Here is an 18,438-nt window from a genome sequence, read left to right on the forward strand (position 1 = left end):
ACTTCTGAGATAGTGGCCAGATGAAGATGCACTGTAATTTTCCACTAATTTTAAAATTGGTGTTGAGTGGACAAGTTTAATGTAAGCATTTACTTGTTCCAAAGGTACTTTGTAGCGAGGATGTAGAGAGCGACCACTATTGTGTACCATTCCAATGTTCTCCTGGCCGACCTCCCACCTCCCACCCTGCGTAAACTTCAGCTCATCCACAACTCTGCTGCCCGTATCCTAACTCGCACCAAGTCCTGTTCACCCATCATCCCTATGCTCGCTGACCTACAATGGCTCCCGGTCCGGCAATGCCTCGAATTTAAAATTCTCATCCTAGTGCTCAGATCCCTCCATGGCCTCACCCTTCCCTATCTCTGTAACCTACTCTAGCTCTACAACCCTCCCAGATCTCTGCATTCCTCCAATTCTGGCCTCTTGTGCATCCCCGATTTCCATCGCACGACCATTGGTGGCCGGGCCTTCTGATGCCTAGGCCTTAAGCTCTGGAATTCCTTCCCTAAACCTCTCCGCCTCCCTACCTATCTCTCATTAGAACATAAGAAATCGAAGCATACGGCCCCCGAGTCTGCTCTGCCATTCAATAAAATCATGGCTGATCTTCTACCTCAACTCCACTTTCCTGCCCTATCCCCATATCCCTTGATTCCCCTAGAGTTGAAAATCCATCGATCTCAGCCTTGAATATATTCATCGACTCAGCATCCACAGCCCCCGAGGTAGAGAATTCCAAGGATTCACAACCCTCTGAGTGAAGAAATTTTTCCTCATCTTGGTCCTAAATGGCCAATCTCTTATCTTGAGGCTATGACCCCAAGTTCTAGACTCTCCAGCCAGGAGAAACAGCCTCTCAGCATCTACCCTGTCTAGCCCTCTAAGAATTTTATATGTTTCAATGAGATCACCTCTCATTCTTCTAAACGCCAGACAATATAGGCCCATTCTACTTAATCTCTCTTCATAGGACAACCCGCTCATCCCAGGAATCAATCTAGTGAACCTTTATTGCACCCCCTTTAAGGCAAGTATATCTTCCTTAGGTAAGGAGACCAAAACTGTACACTGTACTCCAAGTGTGGTCTCACCAGAGCTCTATATAATTGTAGCAAGACCTCCTTACTCTTATACTCCAACCCCCTTGCCATAAAGGCTAACATACATTTGCCTTCCTAATTGCTTGCTGTACCTGCATGTCAACTTGATGTGATTCATGTACAAGGACACCCAAATCCCTCTGACTACCAACATTTCTTAGTCTCTCACCTTTTAAAAAATATTCTGCTTTTCTATTCTTCCTACTGAAGTGGATAATTTCACATTTCCCCACATTATACTCCATCTATCACCTCTCCTTCTTATGGAAGCTCTTTAAAACCTACTTTGACCAAGCTTTTGGTCACCTGTCCTAATATCTCTTTAGTGGCTCAGTGTCAAATTTTGTCTGATAACGCTCCTGTGAAACGCCTTGAGATGTTTTACTACTTTAAAGGTGCTATATAAATGCAACTTGTTGTATTGGAGTTTTCAGTTTGCAAGCTGGAAATGCCTATTAATTCCCCTATTAAAGAATTTTGGAATAAAGTGAGACCCTTAATTCAGAATGTTTTCTCTGTTTAGTTAAATAACATTGTGGTTATTTGCTATAGAATCGGTGTCATTAACCCTGCACTTACTTGAGGTCCCATTGGCCCAGGTGAACCAGGTCTCCCATCTGCTCCTGATTGGCCAGGTAAGCCACGTGGTCCAGGTATCCCTGTATTATTTGTACCAAACATTCCAGGTCGACCAGGGAGACCTGGAACACCAGGTGCTCCGGGGGGTCCGGGCAGTCCAGGAAGACCCTGAAAGGGGAAAATAGAATTAACCTTTCCATCTTCAGATTCATGTACTCATTTAACTAATCAGGATGAATAGGGGGGAAAAAATCTCCAGTTTAGTTAAGATCCTTGAAAAGGCCCAGGAAGCTACACATTTTGGAACAATAAAGCTGGTGAATGAATCCATAGTCCTGAACTCCCTCATCAATGGGATCTGCCCAAAATTACCAACATCTCTACAAGACCTATTTTCCAGTCATTTATCTCCTTGCTGTTTGTGGGACCTTGCTGTGTGCAAATTGGCTGCCACATTTCCCTACATTACAACAGTGTCCACATTTTAAAAGTACTTCATTAGCTGTGAACCACTTTGGAGTTTCCTGAGGATATGAAAGGCACTCTATTAATGCAAGTTCTTTGTCTCTTTCTTAGGAGCCTGCTCCTTGGCGATATCAGAAATCTAGTATTCCTTTAGAGCTTCATTTCTTCTGGTTACAATACTCCTTCTGGGTGCATGAAGAGTTAAGTTAAGTTCAGTGACACAAGAAAAAGATAAGAAAAGGCCATTTGGCACAATGAAGCCCATCCCTCCATTATCCAACTCCCCCAACCTAAGATCCAACAGCCTTAAAGACTGCAGCAGTGTGATGCATGGTTTGCCACTCGAGACATTTCTTGTCAGCCGTGACTCAGTCTTAATGCTCTCGACTCTGAGTCAGAAGGTCGTGGGTTCAAGTCCCACCCCAGACACTTGAGCACAAAATCCAGCCTGACACTCCAGTGCAGTATTGAGGGAGTGCTACATTGAGGTGCCATCTTTCAGATGAGACGTTAAACTGATGCCCCGTCTGCCCTCTCAAGTGGACATAAAAGGTCCCATGGCACTAATTTGAAGAAGAGCAGAGGAGTTCTCCCGAATGTCCTGGCCAATATTTATCTCTCAACTAAGATCACTAAAAACAGATTAGCTGGTCATTATCACTGCCGTTTGCGGGATCTTGCTGTGCGCAAATTGGCTGCCATGTTTCCCACATTACAACCGTGACTACACTTCAAAAATACTTAATTGGCTATAAAGCGCTTTGGGACGTCCTGAGGTCGTGAAAGGGGCTATATAAATGCAAGTTTTTCTTTCTTTAGTATGAAATTCCTCCTGGTATCTGTTTTAAATTTACTTTTTACTAGATTGTTCGGGTGACCTCTGGTCCTACCAGCCTGCCTAATATTGAAGTCAAGGAATTATCTAAGCCAATTAAATACTTTATATACAAGATCCTCCTCCTTAACTATCCTCTCTCTAGGCTGTTTTCACCTTTCCCCATAGTCCATTCCCCTTTCACATTTGCAGCCATTGTTGTTCTTCTTGTCTCCAACCTTTTCCTCAAAACAGTGTACCTACCCGAAGGTTTTCGAGGTCGCCTTCAAATCCAGAACCTTCCATATCGACAAAGGTCTAGGAAACAAGAATAGGCAGTGAAAAGGAGCATTCTTACTTTGGACATACTCTGACCTGAGGTTTGATATTACTCACCGTGTTCAGAGGGTGGATACAATATATGAGGGATAAACAGAGCTGAGAAAAGACTGCGTGTCGCTATGACAACCAGCAAAAGGCCTTTTGTGAAGAAATCACCCATCGGCCCCGTGCTCGCTGACCTACATTGGCTCCAGGTCCGGCAACGGCTCGGTTTTAAAATTCTCATCCTTGTTTTCAAATCCCTCCATGGCCTTGCCCCTCTCTATCCTCCAGCCCTACAACCCTCCGAGATCTCTGCTCTCCTCCAATTCTGGCCTATTGTGCATCCATCGCTCCACCATTGGCGGCCTTCAACTGCCCAGGCCCTAAGCTCGGGAATTCCCTCCCAAAACCTCTCCGCCTCTCTTCTACTTTAAGACACTCCTTAAAACCGACTTCACCTGTCCTAATATCTCCTTATTTGGCTCAGTGTCAAATTTTGTTTGTTAATGTTCCTGTGAAGTGCCTTGGGACGTTTTACTATGTTAAAGGCACTGTATAAATGCAAGTTGTAGTTGAAATATTGGGAATTATTGCTGCTGTACAAGTGGCAGTTTATTTTCTCCAGTAAACATAAACAAGTGCTTGGCCGTCAAATTCTAAATGAAGGAAGCAGAATTAAAAGGGCAAAGAGTATAGACTGTTGGGGCTGGACTTGCTCTATCGTTCATCCTCTCCTAAAAACCATCTTTTCACACCATTTTTGAACGCAGGAACTCACCACACCAGGATGTGGTGGGAGAGAACAGGCCTTGTGTGACTCCTTGAGAGGCCAATCCTCAGACAGCTCATCAAAAAAAAACTTAAAGTGAGACAGAAATTCCTATTCATCTGAAATCCCCCTCAAGTGTGATTTACATCTGACTGGGACAACCTCTGAGGTTGGCAGAACGGGAACGCTAAATAGTCAGTGACTGACTGTCCTCGTCAGATTGACAGCCAACCTAAGGTGTAGATGTGGATTTCAATATTTGGAAATAAAGAAACTAGCCTGTGTGTGCCTCAAAATGGAATGGATCTGAATGTCACTCCTGAGGACCACTTGTTTTTAACAATAAACGTGTTTGAGAGCAGCAGTATGCAGCTTTGATGTACATGTCAGCCATGGCTCAGTGGGTAGCACTCTCACCTCTGAGTCAGAAGGTCGTGGGTTCAAGCCCCAGAGACTTGATCACAAAATCTAGGCTGACACTCCCAGTGCAGTACTGAGGGAGACTTTAGGATGAGACATTAAACCGTGGCCCCGTCTACCCTCTCAGGTGGATGTAAAAGATCCCATAGCATTACTTCAAAGAAAAGCGGGGGAGTTCTCCACAGTGTCCTGGCCATTATTTATCCCTCAATCAACATCACTGAATCAGATTATCTGGTCATTATCTCATTGCTGTTTATGTGTCCTTGATTTGGGCAAATGGGCTGCTGCATACTTTATAACAATGACTATACTTGAGAAAAGTACTTCATTGGCTGTAGAGCCCTTTGGGACATCCTGAGGTTGCGAAAGACGCTATATAAATGCAAGTCTTTCTTTCGTCATGAATATGGAGTTCAACCTTGCCTCTACTTTAACCAAGTGACAAAATTAACGTACTAGTTTGTCCATCTTAGTGCGCACAACTGGTGGACCTGGAGGTCCAGGTAGTCCAGGAGGCCCCCTTGGTCCTTCGACTCCAATGCCTGGGTCACCCTGTAGAGGATATGAAAGCAAGTGGTTTAGGTCTGTGCACAATCTGAAATTCTCTGGTCCGACTCAGTGTGTACAACAAGTGCACACGCCAGGAGGACCAGCCAGATTAACGATGCATCACAAACATGCAACAGTCAACAAGCTATTCTACTGGCTGCATTCAGGAAATCATCCTGCATTAATCTGAATCGAAGCACAGTTCTGTGCCCATCGGCAAAGATAGGTCCTCTGATGGTCCTGTGCCTCAGGCTGGCAATGCTATTCATTAATCTCCAACAGACCAGTCAGGGGGAATAGGCATCATTGTGCTGAATGCACGTAGTCCACTGGAGAGATAATGTACATGTCCTGTCATGGCAGGCATTTTCTCTACTTAGGATCATAGGAACAGGAGTGGGCCATTCAGCCCCTCAAGCATGTTCTGCCATTCAATTAGATCATGGTTGATATGTACCTTAATTCCATTTATTCGCCTTCATTCCATATCCCTTAATATTTTGACCCAACAAAAATCTATCGATCTCAATATTGAAATTTTCAATTGACCCCCAGCCTCAACAGCTTTTTGGGGGAGAAAGTTCCAGATTCCCACTACCCTTTGTGTGAAGAAGTGCTTCCTGACATCACCCATGAATGGCCTAGCTCTAATTTTAAGGTTGTGCCCCCTTGTTCTGGACTCCCCCACCAGAGGAAATAGTTTCTCTCTATCTACCCCATCAAATCCTTTAATCATCTTAAACACCTCAATGAGATCACCCCTTAATCTTCTATACTCGAGGGAATCTTGAGTAAAAATATTAATTATTTTAATATTCAGACTTCAAATTTAAATTTCAGGCCCCTCCAAACTTATCCCGATCATCCTCCCGACAGAATAGCGCACAACAGCTAAGAAATCCAGAAAAAACAAACAAACAAACAGCAAAAACTAATCTTATTGGAGACCCGCCTTATCTCCTTTGGATCCATGGTCACCAGGGGTTCCTGGGAAGCCTTGAGGACCAACCTCACCCTAGACAAAGGAAGGAAAAACATCAACGGATTACTCTGTACCCTCACTTGCCTGTGTTCACACATGATCCAGATTAAAAACAGTGCATGAGGCACTTGAAGAGGAAAATATTTTTTTAAAAATCTAGGCTGACATTCCAGTGCGGTACCTGAACATCGGAAGGAACATAGGAACTGGAGTAGCCCATACAGTCCCTCGAGTCTGTTCTGCCATTCAATTAGATCATGGCTGATCTGTATTTTAACTCCATCTACCTGCCTCGGTTCAGTAACCCGAAGGGAGTGCTGCGCTATCGGAGGTGGCGTCTTTCGGATGAGATGTTAAATTGAGGCTCCATCTGCCCTCTTAGGTGGATGTAAAAGAGCCCATGACACTTTTTGAAGAAGAGCGGGGGAGTTCTCCCCGTTGTTCTGGTTAATATTCATCCCTCAACCAACATCAATGAAAAAGCAGGTCATTATCACATTGATGTTTGTGGGACCTTGCTGTGCGCAAATTGGCTGCTGCGTTTCCTACATTACAACAGTGACTACACTTCAGAAGTAATTAATTGGCAGTAAAGTGCTTTGGGACGCCCTAAGGTCGTGAAAGGTGCTGTATAAATGGAAGTTCGTTCTTTCTTTCTATTAAATGTACCAGTGCAACTAGGTAAGGCGATATAAAGGCAAACAGAAACCTTGGTTGTGCAGCTCGAGGCATAGAATACAAAAGCAAGGAAGTACGGTTGAATTTGCGCAAGACCTTAGCAGACTGCAGTTGGAGTACTGTGTGCAGGCTTGGGCACCTCATTATAGGAAGGATATACAAGCAATGGAAAAGGTGGGGTGTTGATTCACTGGACTGTTACCAAGGATGACGAGTTCCAGTTATGAAGAGACACTTGAGAAGTCAGAGTCTTCTTCCATTAAAGTCAAAATAAATTAAGGGGCGATCTGCTAGAGGAATCATGAAGGATCACGATAAGGTAAATAGCGATAGGTTGTTTCCACTGGTCAGTGAGACAGTAACGAGAAGGATAAACACAAAAAGAATTAACAGGAAGGTTTGAGAAAGATTCTTAACACAGAGAGTGGTGAGCAATGTGGAATTCTCTGCCACAAACTGTTGTTGGTCCAGGGACCCTTTTAGAAAGGAATTGGATGGTTGCTTGAAAAGGGTTGTAAAAGATATGGGGAGAGGACAAGAGAGTGGATCAGACTCTTGTGGAGAAAAACCCTGGCACAGGATTGATGTGTTTGAGCAGTAACATTGTATGAATGCAGAGTCTGCTCCCTTCTATTGGGAGCCTCAGGGCTTCTAGGTTGCTCAGGGTCCAACCATGTAGGACACTCACGGGAATTGAATCATCAATAATACATATTTAAAATAAGTCACTTACCCCTTTCCCATCTTCACCAGGATCACCCTGCAAGGAGAACACATGCCATCACACCAGGGTTAAGAGGTGTCTTAAATCTGCTGGACATTTTGGATCTTCTTCAACGCATTGCTGTTCAAATTGAGGCACAAGGCACAAGGCACATGCCATTGACTGCAGATATACAGGTCTCCAGCTGTTGGCAACATGGGAGCAGGAGGAGGCCATTCAGCCCCTCGAGCCTGGTCAAGTCCAAGGAAGAAAGGGTTTCTTGATTGGAACTGTACTGTAAAATTTTCACTGAGAACAAACTTTCATTTGATACAACAGATCTTCAAATGAAAGTTTGTTCCATGTGAGAGATCTGCATTTGGAGTCAGCACTCCATAGTCCCTTTAGGAGCTCTGGGCTCCTTCAACACATCACCGCTGCTTCTTGAGCTCACGTCAGTTTGGCCAAACTCTCCTCAGTCAGAGGGTTGGCAGCAATCATGCTCCACGCCGATGTTAGGACCCAAACTCTAGACTTACACTCCAGCGTGAGATATTGAGGGGGTCCCACATGGCCAGAGGCACATCCTTCGGGTGAGGTGCCTGACTGAGCTCCCAGCTTCCTGTTCTGGTGGCTCAGGCGGACCTCGAAGATTCAGTAGCACTCTCCCAATTCCCTGCCAACCAACGTCACCGAAGAAGATTGGCTGCTCTCACTGCTGTGTCAGTCTACATCACTCTACTGCAGGTTTGATTTGTTGTGTGACGTACTAGGAAACGTTTCAACACAAGGGCACTCCCAAAAATCCTACCGGGACCCTCCGGAATTTCCGGGGTCAGGGAGAGGTTACCTATTTTACACTGCAATGGCAGCCACCATAACGGAGAGGCCACGATCTCCAGTGGAGGTTTCCGGTTCCCCAGGTGGCCCCTACTTCAACCAATCGTCGATGAGGTATGTCTGATCACAGTAGTCATACACCTACTGACCTTACGGTGAGGCCCTGTGGGCGGGGAGAGGGCTCCCAACGCAGGGAGATCCCCACTGTAGGGTTGCCAACCCTCCAGGATTGGCCTAGAGTCTACAGGAATTGAAGATTAATCTCCAAGGCACTGCTGAGAGCAACCCAGGAGAAAAATCATCGGGGCATTAAATAAAACTGTGGTTTTTTTCATTTTCAGTGAACACTTTTGTTTATTAGTTATAAAAATATGGAAGTTGGGAAAGAAAGGCTGTTCGACAGTCCAGAATCATCCAATTAAATCTGGAAGAATCAGTTTGCTTTCCAATTGGCGTGGGGAAGGCGGTGCACCGCGAGGGTGGAGGTGTCGGGCAACCAATGGCGGGAGCTTGGGGGCGGGGCAGTAGGAGATGACACGTCATGTGATGAAACCTCCAGGAATACATCCAACCAGAGTTGGCAACACTATCCCACTGCCAGTATGTACGTTGACGCCTGTGGTTGGGGGGGGGGGGGGAATTGCGGGCAGAGGCTCCGCCTTCTTCTCCCCACCCAATCCGATTATCGATCCTGAAAACTGTAGCACGAGGTCGGGACTCCACGCCTCAGTGTCCGGACCAAGATCACGACCCTTCTGGCAGACTCCCACCAAAGTTACGACATAGTATACAAGAAAGGCAGGGACGTTGTGTCAAACTTGTATAGCACCTTGGTTAGACCAAACTTGGAGTTCTGTGAACAGTCCTGGTCTCCATATTATAAAAAGGATATCGAGGCATTGGAGAGGGGCCAAAAGATTTACTAGGATGATACCAGAACTGAGAGGTTATAAATATCAGGAAAGATTGAACAGGCTAAGGCTCTTTGCTCTGGAAAAGGGAAGACTGAAGGGTGACCTGAAAGAGGTCTTCAAAGTTATGAAGGGGTTTAATAGGGTAGATGGAGAGAAGATGTTTCCACTTGCAGGGGAGACCAAAACTAGGGGCCGTGAATATAAAATAGTCACTAATAAATCCAATAGGGAATTCAGGAGAAACTTCTTTACCCAGAGAGTGGTGAGAATGTGGAACTTGCTCCCACAAGGAGTGGTTGAGGTGAATAGTATAGAAGCATTGAAGGGGAGGCTCGATAAGTACTTGAGGGAGAAAGCAATATGCTGATGGGGTGAGATGAAGTAAATAGAGTGAGAGGAGGCTCTTGTGGAGCATAAACACCGGCATGGATCTGTTGGGCCGAATGGCCTGTTTCTGTGCTATATGTTATTCTATGGTCATTTTTGGGACCAATGAGGCATGGGAACAATGTCGAGCATTATTATAAAAGTGCACACAGTAAGTGAACAAATGATATTGCAGCACAGGGGTACTCTGGTGGAATTACTGTATCTGTTGCTACTCACTGGCTCCCCGTCTCTCCCAGGAGGGCCAGATGGCCCTGGCAAACCAGGTGGTCCTTGCACACCAGCTATGTGCTCCACAACAACTCCATCACCGCGCTCTAGGACTGTGGCAGGTGGTCCAGCCGGGCCAGGAACACCCGGAGGGCCCCGAGTCCCTGGATCTCCCTTATCCCCTTTAGGGCCACGATATCCAAATCCAGCTACGCCCTAATGGAGAGCGAAGAGAGAAGAGAAACGTAAGAAAGACCTTCAGTTCACGGGTTGACTTTCTACTTCAACAATTTACATTTAAATAGAGCCTTTTAACGTAGTAAAACGCCCCAAGGTGCTTCACAGGAGCAGTAACAAGCCACTTGAGGAGATATTAGGACAGGTGAACAAATGCTTGGTCAAAGAGGTAGGTTTTAAGGAGTGTCATAAAGGAGGAGAGAGAGGTAGAGAGATGGAACTCCAGGGCTGAAGGCACGGCCGCCAATGAAGGGGTGAAAAAAAAAAATCGAGGAGGCACAAGAGGCCAGAATGGGATGAGCGCAGAGATCTCGGAGGGTTGTAGGGCTGGAGGAGGTTACAGAGATAGAGAGGGGCGAGGTATTGGAGGGATTTGAAAGCAAGGATGAGAATTTTAAAATCGAGGCGTTGCCGGACAGGGAGCCAATGTAGGTCAGCGAGCACAAGGGTGATGGGTGAACGGGACTTGGTGCGAGTTAGGATACGGGCAGCAGAGATTTGGATGAGCACGGAGGGTGCAGGGTAGGAGGCCGGCCAGGAGACCATTGGGATACTCGAGTCCAGAGGTAACAAAAGCATGCTTCCCTGCTGAGTTTTGGGGTGCAGTTTCCCAATAAAAAGTGGCCCCAGGGGAGGTGGGTTCTATTAAAAGGGTTTTTGCCGGGATTCACTTTCACAAGGGGAATGCATCGTCCAGGAAGTGGTAAAATGTAAACTAGGGGGAGGTACTAACGACACCTAGAGGCAGAAGAGAAGAACTGCGCCCACTTTCCTTCCAACTGGTTAAGAAACCAAATCCCACCGAGTGTCAAGGTACTCCAAAGTTAGGCAGGGTCGGGATAGACAGCAGGGAGTGGCTCACTGCCTGACTCCGTAACCGCAAGGTTACCACCAACCACCTGCCAAAACCCCTCTGCCCGTTCTGAGCTGTGCAGCTGGGGAGCGATAAAATTCTGGTAATAAAAACCATGGAGCTGGATTTCATATTAATCTGGGGGGGGTGGGGTTAATGGCTCACAGTACTGTTACCGGGTGAAATCGGGAGGAAATAACTTGTACAAACCAACCCTTGTGATAAAACAAAGTGTCAGAATTAAGATAGAGTACTCTCGCCCGTCAGCCAGAGCAGACCAAATAAGTCTGACCCCTCGGCAGTAGGTTCTGGGGTCTCGGTGCTGCCCTCCACTCCAGATCCTGAGGAAGGGAGTCTGCCACCATTAAACTGGCTTAAAAATGAAGAGTTTTGAAGGGTTTTGATAGAGTAAACAGGGAGAAACTGTTTCTACTGGCAGGAGGGCGGGCAACCAGAGGACACAGATTTAAGGCAATTGGCAAAAGGGGAGATGAGGAGAAATGTTTTTACACAGTAAGTTATGATCTGGAATGCACTGCCTGAAAGGGTAGTGGAAGCAGATTCAATCGTAACTTTCAAAAGAGAATTGGATAGATACTTGAAGGAGAAAAATTTGCAAGGCTACAGGGAAAGAGCAGAGGAGTGGGACTAATTGGATAGCTCTTTCAAAGAGCCAGCACAGGCACGATGGGCCAAATGGCCTCCTTCTGTGCTGTATGAGTCCATGAAAATAAAAGTTCACAAAGCATTTTGGTGATACTCTACCTTTTCACCCGGGTCTCCTTTATCACCCTGCAAAAAGGGGAACAAAAAAAGAGAAAATCATCACTTTAGAAACACAAGCTGGGAACAGGAGAAACTAGAAACCCACCAGAGGTCAGATCATTTCATCCACTCCAGTGACACAGCTCATCACAAGGACGGAATTCCAATCCAGCGCTCCCAATCACTCCCCTTCGACAGACATCCCATCCGAGTCAAGCAAGGAAATATTATCGAAAGGATATCGAGGCATTGGAGAGGGTGCAAAAAAGATTCACAAGGATGATACCAGAACTGAGAGGATATCCTTATCAGGAAAGGCTGAACAGGCTGGGGCTCTTTTCTTTAGAAACTCTGAACTGTCCCTCTGAAGTGGCCCACCAAACCACTCAGTTGTAACAAAGACCACCTAACAGCGGTTCAAGAAGGCGGTCCAGCACCACCACCTTCTCAGGGGTAACCAGGGGTGGGCAATAAATGATTTTTTTTGAAAAAGGATTCAACCTGCAGCAGCCTGTTCCAGGTAAGCCCATTTCACACGTACAGGTGACTAAAGTAGTGGACAGGGGAATGTCAATGGATGTTATTTATATGGACTTCCAGAAGGCATTTGATAAGGTCCCACATAAGAGACTGTTAGCTAAGATAGAAGCCCATGGAATCGAGGGAAAAGTACGGACTTGGTTAGGAAGTTGGCTGAGCGAAAGGCGACAGAGAGTAGGGATAATGGGTAGGTACTCACATTGGCAGGATGCGACGAGTGGAGTCCCGCAGGGATCTGTCTGGGGCCTCAATTATTCACAATATTTATTAACGACTTAGATGAAGGCATAGAAAGTCTCATATCTAAGTTTGCCGATGACACAAAGATTGGTGGCATTGTAAGCAGTGTAGATGAGAATATAAAATTACAAAGGGATATTGAAAGATTAGGTGAATGGGCAAAATTGTGGCAAATGGAATTCAATGTAGACAAATGTGAGGTCATCCACTTTGAACCAAAAAAGGATAGAACAGGGTACTTTCTAAATGGTAAAAAGTTAAAAAGTCCAAAGGGACTTAGGGGTTCAGGTACATAGATCATCGAAGTGTCATGAACAGGTGCAGAAAATAATCAAGAAGGCAAATGGAATGCTGGCCTTTATATCTAGAGGACTGGAGTACAAGGGGGCAGAAGTTATGCTGCAGCTATACAAAACCCTGGTTAGACCGCACCTGGAGTACTGAGAGCAGTTCTGGGCACCGCACCTTCGGAAGGACATATTGGCCTTGGAGGGAGTGCAGCGTAGGTTTACATGGGTTAAGTTACGTGGAGAGATTACACAAATTGGGGTTGTATTCTCCAGAGTTTCGAAGGTTAAGGGGTGATCTGATCGAAGTTTATAAGATATTAAGGGGAACAGATAGGGTGGATAGAGAGAAACTATTTCTGCTGGTTGGGGATTCGAGGAGCAGCGGGCACAGTATAAAAATTAGAGCCAGACCTTTCAGGAGCGAGATTAGAAAACATTTCTACACACAAAGGGTGGTAGAAGTTTGGAACTCTCTTCCACAAACGGCAATTGATACCAGCTCAATTGCTAAATTTAAATCTGAGATAGATAGCTTTCTGCCAATTAAAGGTATTAAGGGATATGGGCCAAAGGCAGGTATATGGAGTTAGATCACAGATCAGCCATGCTCTTATCAAATGGCAGAGCGAGCTCGAGGGGCTGAATGGCCTACTCCTGTTCCTATGATTCTATGTACCTTTCTCTCACGCCCATTTCACAAGTACCTTTCTCACAAGTACCATTCTCTCATGCCCATTTCACATGTACCTTTCTCTCACGCTCATTTCACAAGTACCATTCTCTCACACGCTCATTTCACATGTACCTTTCTCTCACGCCCATTTCACACGTACCTTTCTCACACGCTCATTTCACACGTACCTTTCTCTCACACGCATTTCACATGTACCTTTCTCTCATGCTCATTTCACACGTACCTTTCTCACACACCCATTTCACACGTACCTTTCTCACACGCCCATTTCACACGTACCTTTCTCACACCCATTTCACACGTACCTTTCTCACACACCCATTTCACAAGTACCTTTCTCACACACCCATTTCACACGTACCTTTCTCACACGCCCATTTCACACGTACCTTTCTCACACGCCCATTTCACAAGTACCTTTCTCACACACCCATTTCACATGTACCTTTCTCACACACCCATTTCACAAGTACATTTCTCTCATGCTCATTTCACACGTACCTTTCTCTCTCGCCCATTTCACAAGTACCTTTCACTCACGCCAATTTCACACGAACATTTCTCTCTCGCCCATTTCACAAGTACCTTTCGCACACACCCATTTCACAAGTACCTTTCTCACACACCAATTTCACAAGTACCTTTCTCACACACCCATTTCACAAGTACCTTTCTCACACACCCATTTCACAAGTACCTTTCTCACACGCCCATTTCACAAGTACCTTTCTCACACACCCATTTCACAAGTACCTTTCTCACACGCCCATTTCACACGTTCCTTTCACTCTCGCCCATTTCACACGTTCCTTTCTCTCTCGCCCATTTCACATGTACCTTTCTCTCACGCCCATTTCACAAGTACCTTTCTCACACGCCCATTTCACACGTACCTTTCTCACACGCCCATTTCACAAGTACCTTTCTCACACGCCCATTTCACACGTACCTTTCTCACACGCCCATTTCACAAGTACCTTTCTCACACGCCCATTTCACAAGTACCTTTCTCACACGCCCATTTCACACGTACCTTTCTCACACACCCATTTCACAAGTACCTTTCTCACACGCCCATTTCACAAGTACCTTTCTCACACACCCATTTCACAAGTACCTTTCTCACACACCCATTTCACAAGTACCTTTCTCACACACCCATTTCACAAGTACCTTTCTCACACGCCCATTTCACACGTTCCTTTCTCTCTCGCCCATTTCACACGTTCCTTTCTCTCTCGCCCATTTCACACGTACCTTTCTCTCACGCCCATTTCACAAGTACCTTTCTCACACGCCCATTTCACACGTTCCTTTCTCACACGCCCATTTCACAAGTACCTTTCTCACACGCCCATTTCACAAGTACCTTTCTCACACGCCCATTTCACAAGTACCTTTCTCACACGCCCATTTCACAAGTACCTTTCTCACACACCCATTTCACAAGTACCTTTCTCACACACCCATTTCACAAGTACCTTTCTCTCTCGCCCATTTCACATGTACCTTTCTCTCACGCCCATTTCACATGTACCTTTCTCTCACGCCCATTTCACACGTACCTTGCTCTCACGCCCATTTCACACGTACCTTTCTCACACGCCCATTTCACACGTACCTTTCTCACACACCCATTTCACAAGTACCTTTCCCTCACACCCATTTCACAAATACCTTTCTCTCTCGCCCATTTCACACGTACCTTTCTCACACGCCCATTTCACACGTACCTTTCTCACACACCCATTTCACAAGTACCTTTCCCTCACACCCATTTCACAAATACCTTTCTCTCTCGCCCATTTCACAAGTACCTTTCTCACACGCCCATTTCACACGTACCTTTGTCACACGCCCATTTCACACGTACCTTCCTCTCACGCCCATTTCAAAAGTACCTTTCTCACACACCCATTTCACAAGTACCTTTCTCACACGCCCATTTCACAAGTACCTTTCTCACACACCCATTTCACATGTACCTTTCTCACACGCCCATTTCGCAAGTACATTTCTCTCATGCTCATTTCACACGTACCTTTCTCTCTCGCCCATTTCACACGTACCTTTCACTCACGCCAATTTCACACATACATTTCTCTCTCGCCCATTTCACAAGTACCTTTCGCACACACCCATTTCACAAGTACCTTTCTCACACGCCCATTTCACATGTACCTTTCTCTCACGCCCATTTCACACGTACCTTTCTCACACACCCATTTCACAAGTACCTTTCTCACACACCCATTTCACATGTACCTTTCTCTCATGCCCATTTCACACGTACCTTTCTCTCACGTCCATTTCACTCATACCTTTCTCACACACCCATTTCACAAGTACCTTTCTCACACACCCATTTCACAAGTACCTTTCTCACACACCCATTTCACAAGTACCTTTCTCACACACCCATTTCACATGTACCTTTCTCTCACGTCCATTTCACTCATACCTTTCTCACACACCCATTTCACACGTACCTTCCTCTCACGCCCATTTCACAAGTACCTTTCTCACACGCCCATTTCACACGTACCTTCCTCTCACGCCCATTTCACACGTGCCTTTCTCACACGCCCATTTCACACGTGCCTTTCTCACACGCCCATTTCACACGTACCTTTCTCACACGCCCATTTCACACGTACCTTCCTCTCACGCCCATTTCACACGTGCCTTTCTCACACGCCCATTTCACACGTACCTTTCTCACACGCCCATTTCACACGTACCTTCCTCTCACGCCCATTTCACAAGTACCTTTCTCACACGCCCATTTCACACGTACCTTTCTCACACGCCCATTTCACACGTACCTTCCTCTCACGCCCATTTCACACGTACCTTTCTCACACGCCCATTTCACACGTACCTTCCTCTCACGCCCATTTCACACGTGCCTTTCTCACACGCCCATTTCACACGTACCTTTCTCACACGCCCATTTCACACGTACCTTTCTCACACGCCCATTTCACAAGTACCTTCCTCTCACGCCCATTTCACAAGTACCTTTCTCACACGCCCATTTCACACGTACCTTTCTCACACGCCCATTTCACACGTACCTTCCTCTCACGCCCATTTCACACGTACCTTCCTCTCACGCCCATTTCACAAGTACCTTTCTCACACGCCCATTTCACACGTACCTTTCTCACACGCCCATTTCACACGTACCTTCCTCTCACGCCCATTTCACACGTGCCTTTCTCACACGCCCATTTCACACGTACCTTTCTCACACGCCCATTTCACACGTACCTTTCTCACACGCCCATTTCACACGTACCTTTCTCACACGCCCATTTCACAAGTACCTTTCTCACACGCCCATTTCACACGTACCTTTCTCTCACGCCCATTTCACATGTACCTTTCTCACACGCCCATTTCACACGTACCTTTCTCTCTCCCCTATTTCACACGTTCCTTTCTCACACGCCCATTTCACACGTACCTTTCTCACACGCCCATTTCACACGTACCTTTCTCACACGCCCATTTCACACGTACCTTTCTCACACGCCCATTTCACAAGTACCTTTCTCACACGCCCATTTCACACGTACCTTTCTCTCACGCCCATTTCACACGTACCTTTCTCACACGCCCATTTCACACGTACCTTTCTCACACGCCCATTTCACACGTACCTTTCTCACACGCCCATTTCACAAGTACCTTTCTCACACGCCCATTTCACACGTACCTTTCTCTCACGCCCATTTCACATGTACATTTCTCACACACCCATTTCACATGTACCTTTCTCACACACCCATTTCACAAGTACCTTTCTCACACACCCATTTCACAAGTACCTTTCTCTCTCGCCCATTTCACAAGTACCTTTCTCTCTCGCCCATTTCACACGTACCTTTCTCACACACCCATTTCACAAGTACCTTTCTCTCTCGCCCATTTCACACGTACCTTTCTCACACACCCATTTCACAAGTACCTTTCTCACACGCCCATTTCACAAGTACCTTTCTCACACGCCCATTTCACACGTACCTTTGTCACACGCCCATTTCACACGTACCTTTCTCTCACGCCCATTTCACAAGTACCTTTCTCACACACCCATTTCACAAGTACCTTTCTCACACGCCCATTTCACAAGTACCTTTCTCTCACGCCCATTTCACATGTACATTTCTCACACACCCATTTCACATGTACCTTTCTCACACACCCATTTCACAAGTACCTTTCTCACACACCCATTTCACAAGTACCTTTCTCTCTCGCCCATTTAACAAGTACCTTTCTCTCTCGCCCATTTCACACGTACCTTTCTCACACACCCATTTCACAAGTACCTTTCTCTCTCGCCCATTTCACACGTACCTTTCTCACACACCCATTTCACAAGTACCTTTCTCACACGCCCATTTCACAAGTACCTTTCTCACACGCCCATTTCACACGTACCTTTGTCACACGCCCATTTCACACGTACCTTTCTCTCACGCCCATTTCACAAGTACCTTTCTCACACACCCATTTCACAAGTACCTTTCTCACACGCCCATTTCACAAGTACCTTCCTCTCACGCCCATTTCACAAGTACCTTTCTCACACACCCATTTCACATGTACCTTTCTCACACGCCCATTTCGCAAGTACATTTCTCTCATGCTCATTTCACACGTACCTTTCTCTCTCGCCCATTTCACACGTACCTTTCACTCACGCCAATTTCACACATACATTTCTCTCTCGCCCATTTCACAAGTACCTTTCGCACACACCCATTTCACAAGTACCTTTCTCACACGCCCATTTCACATGTACCTTTCTCTCACGCCCATTTCACACGTACCTTTCTCTCACGCCCATTTCACACGTATGATTCTCTCACGCCCATTTCACACGTTCCTTTCTCACACGCCCATTTCACATGTACCTTTCTCTCACGCCCATTTCACACGTACCTTTCTCACACACCCATTTCACAAGTACCTTTCGCACACACCCATTTCACAAGTACCTTTCTCTCACGCCCATTTCACACGTACCTTTCTCTCACGCCCATTTCACACGTATGATTCTCTCCCGCC

General features: G+C 46.0%; 1 protein-coding gene across 4 annotated transcripts in view; it reads right to left on the reverse strand.

The window, feature by feature from the left end:
- Positions 1–18,438, reverse strand: part of LOC137323927 (collagen alpha-1(XVIII) chain-like) — a 377,865-nt gene that overhangs the window by 111,808 nt on the left and 247,619 nt on the right. For all 4 annotated transcript variants that reach the window (XM_067988020.1, XM_067988018.1, XM_067988016.1 and 1 more), the window contains 7 exons: positions 11,596–11,622; positions 9,750–9,956; positions 7,420–7,446; positions 5,979–6,041; positions 4,934–5,029; positions 3,226–3,279; positions 1,683–1,850 (listed from right to left, as the gene is read on the reverse strand). In XM_067988020.1, coding sequence (XP_067844121.1) covers positions 1,683–1,850; positions 3,226–3,279; positions 4,934–5,029; positions 5,979–6,041; positions 7,420–7,446; positions 9,750–9,956; positions 11,596–11,622 — 642 coding nt within the window. The remainder of the gene's footprint in view (positions 1–1,682; positions 1,851–3,225; positions 3,280–4,933; positions 5,030–5,978; positions 6,042–7,419; positions 7,447–9,749; positions 9,957–11,595; positions 11,623–18,438) is intronic.

Source organism: Heptranchias perlo, chromosome 7 (genome assembly GCF_035084215.1).
Source record: "Heptranchias perlo isolate sHepPer1 chromosome 7, sHepPer1.hap1, whole genome shotgun sequence".
Taxonomy (NCBI): Eukaryota; Metazoa; Chordata; class Chondrichthyes; order Hexanchiformes; family Hexanchidae; genus Heptranchias; species Heptranchias perlo.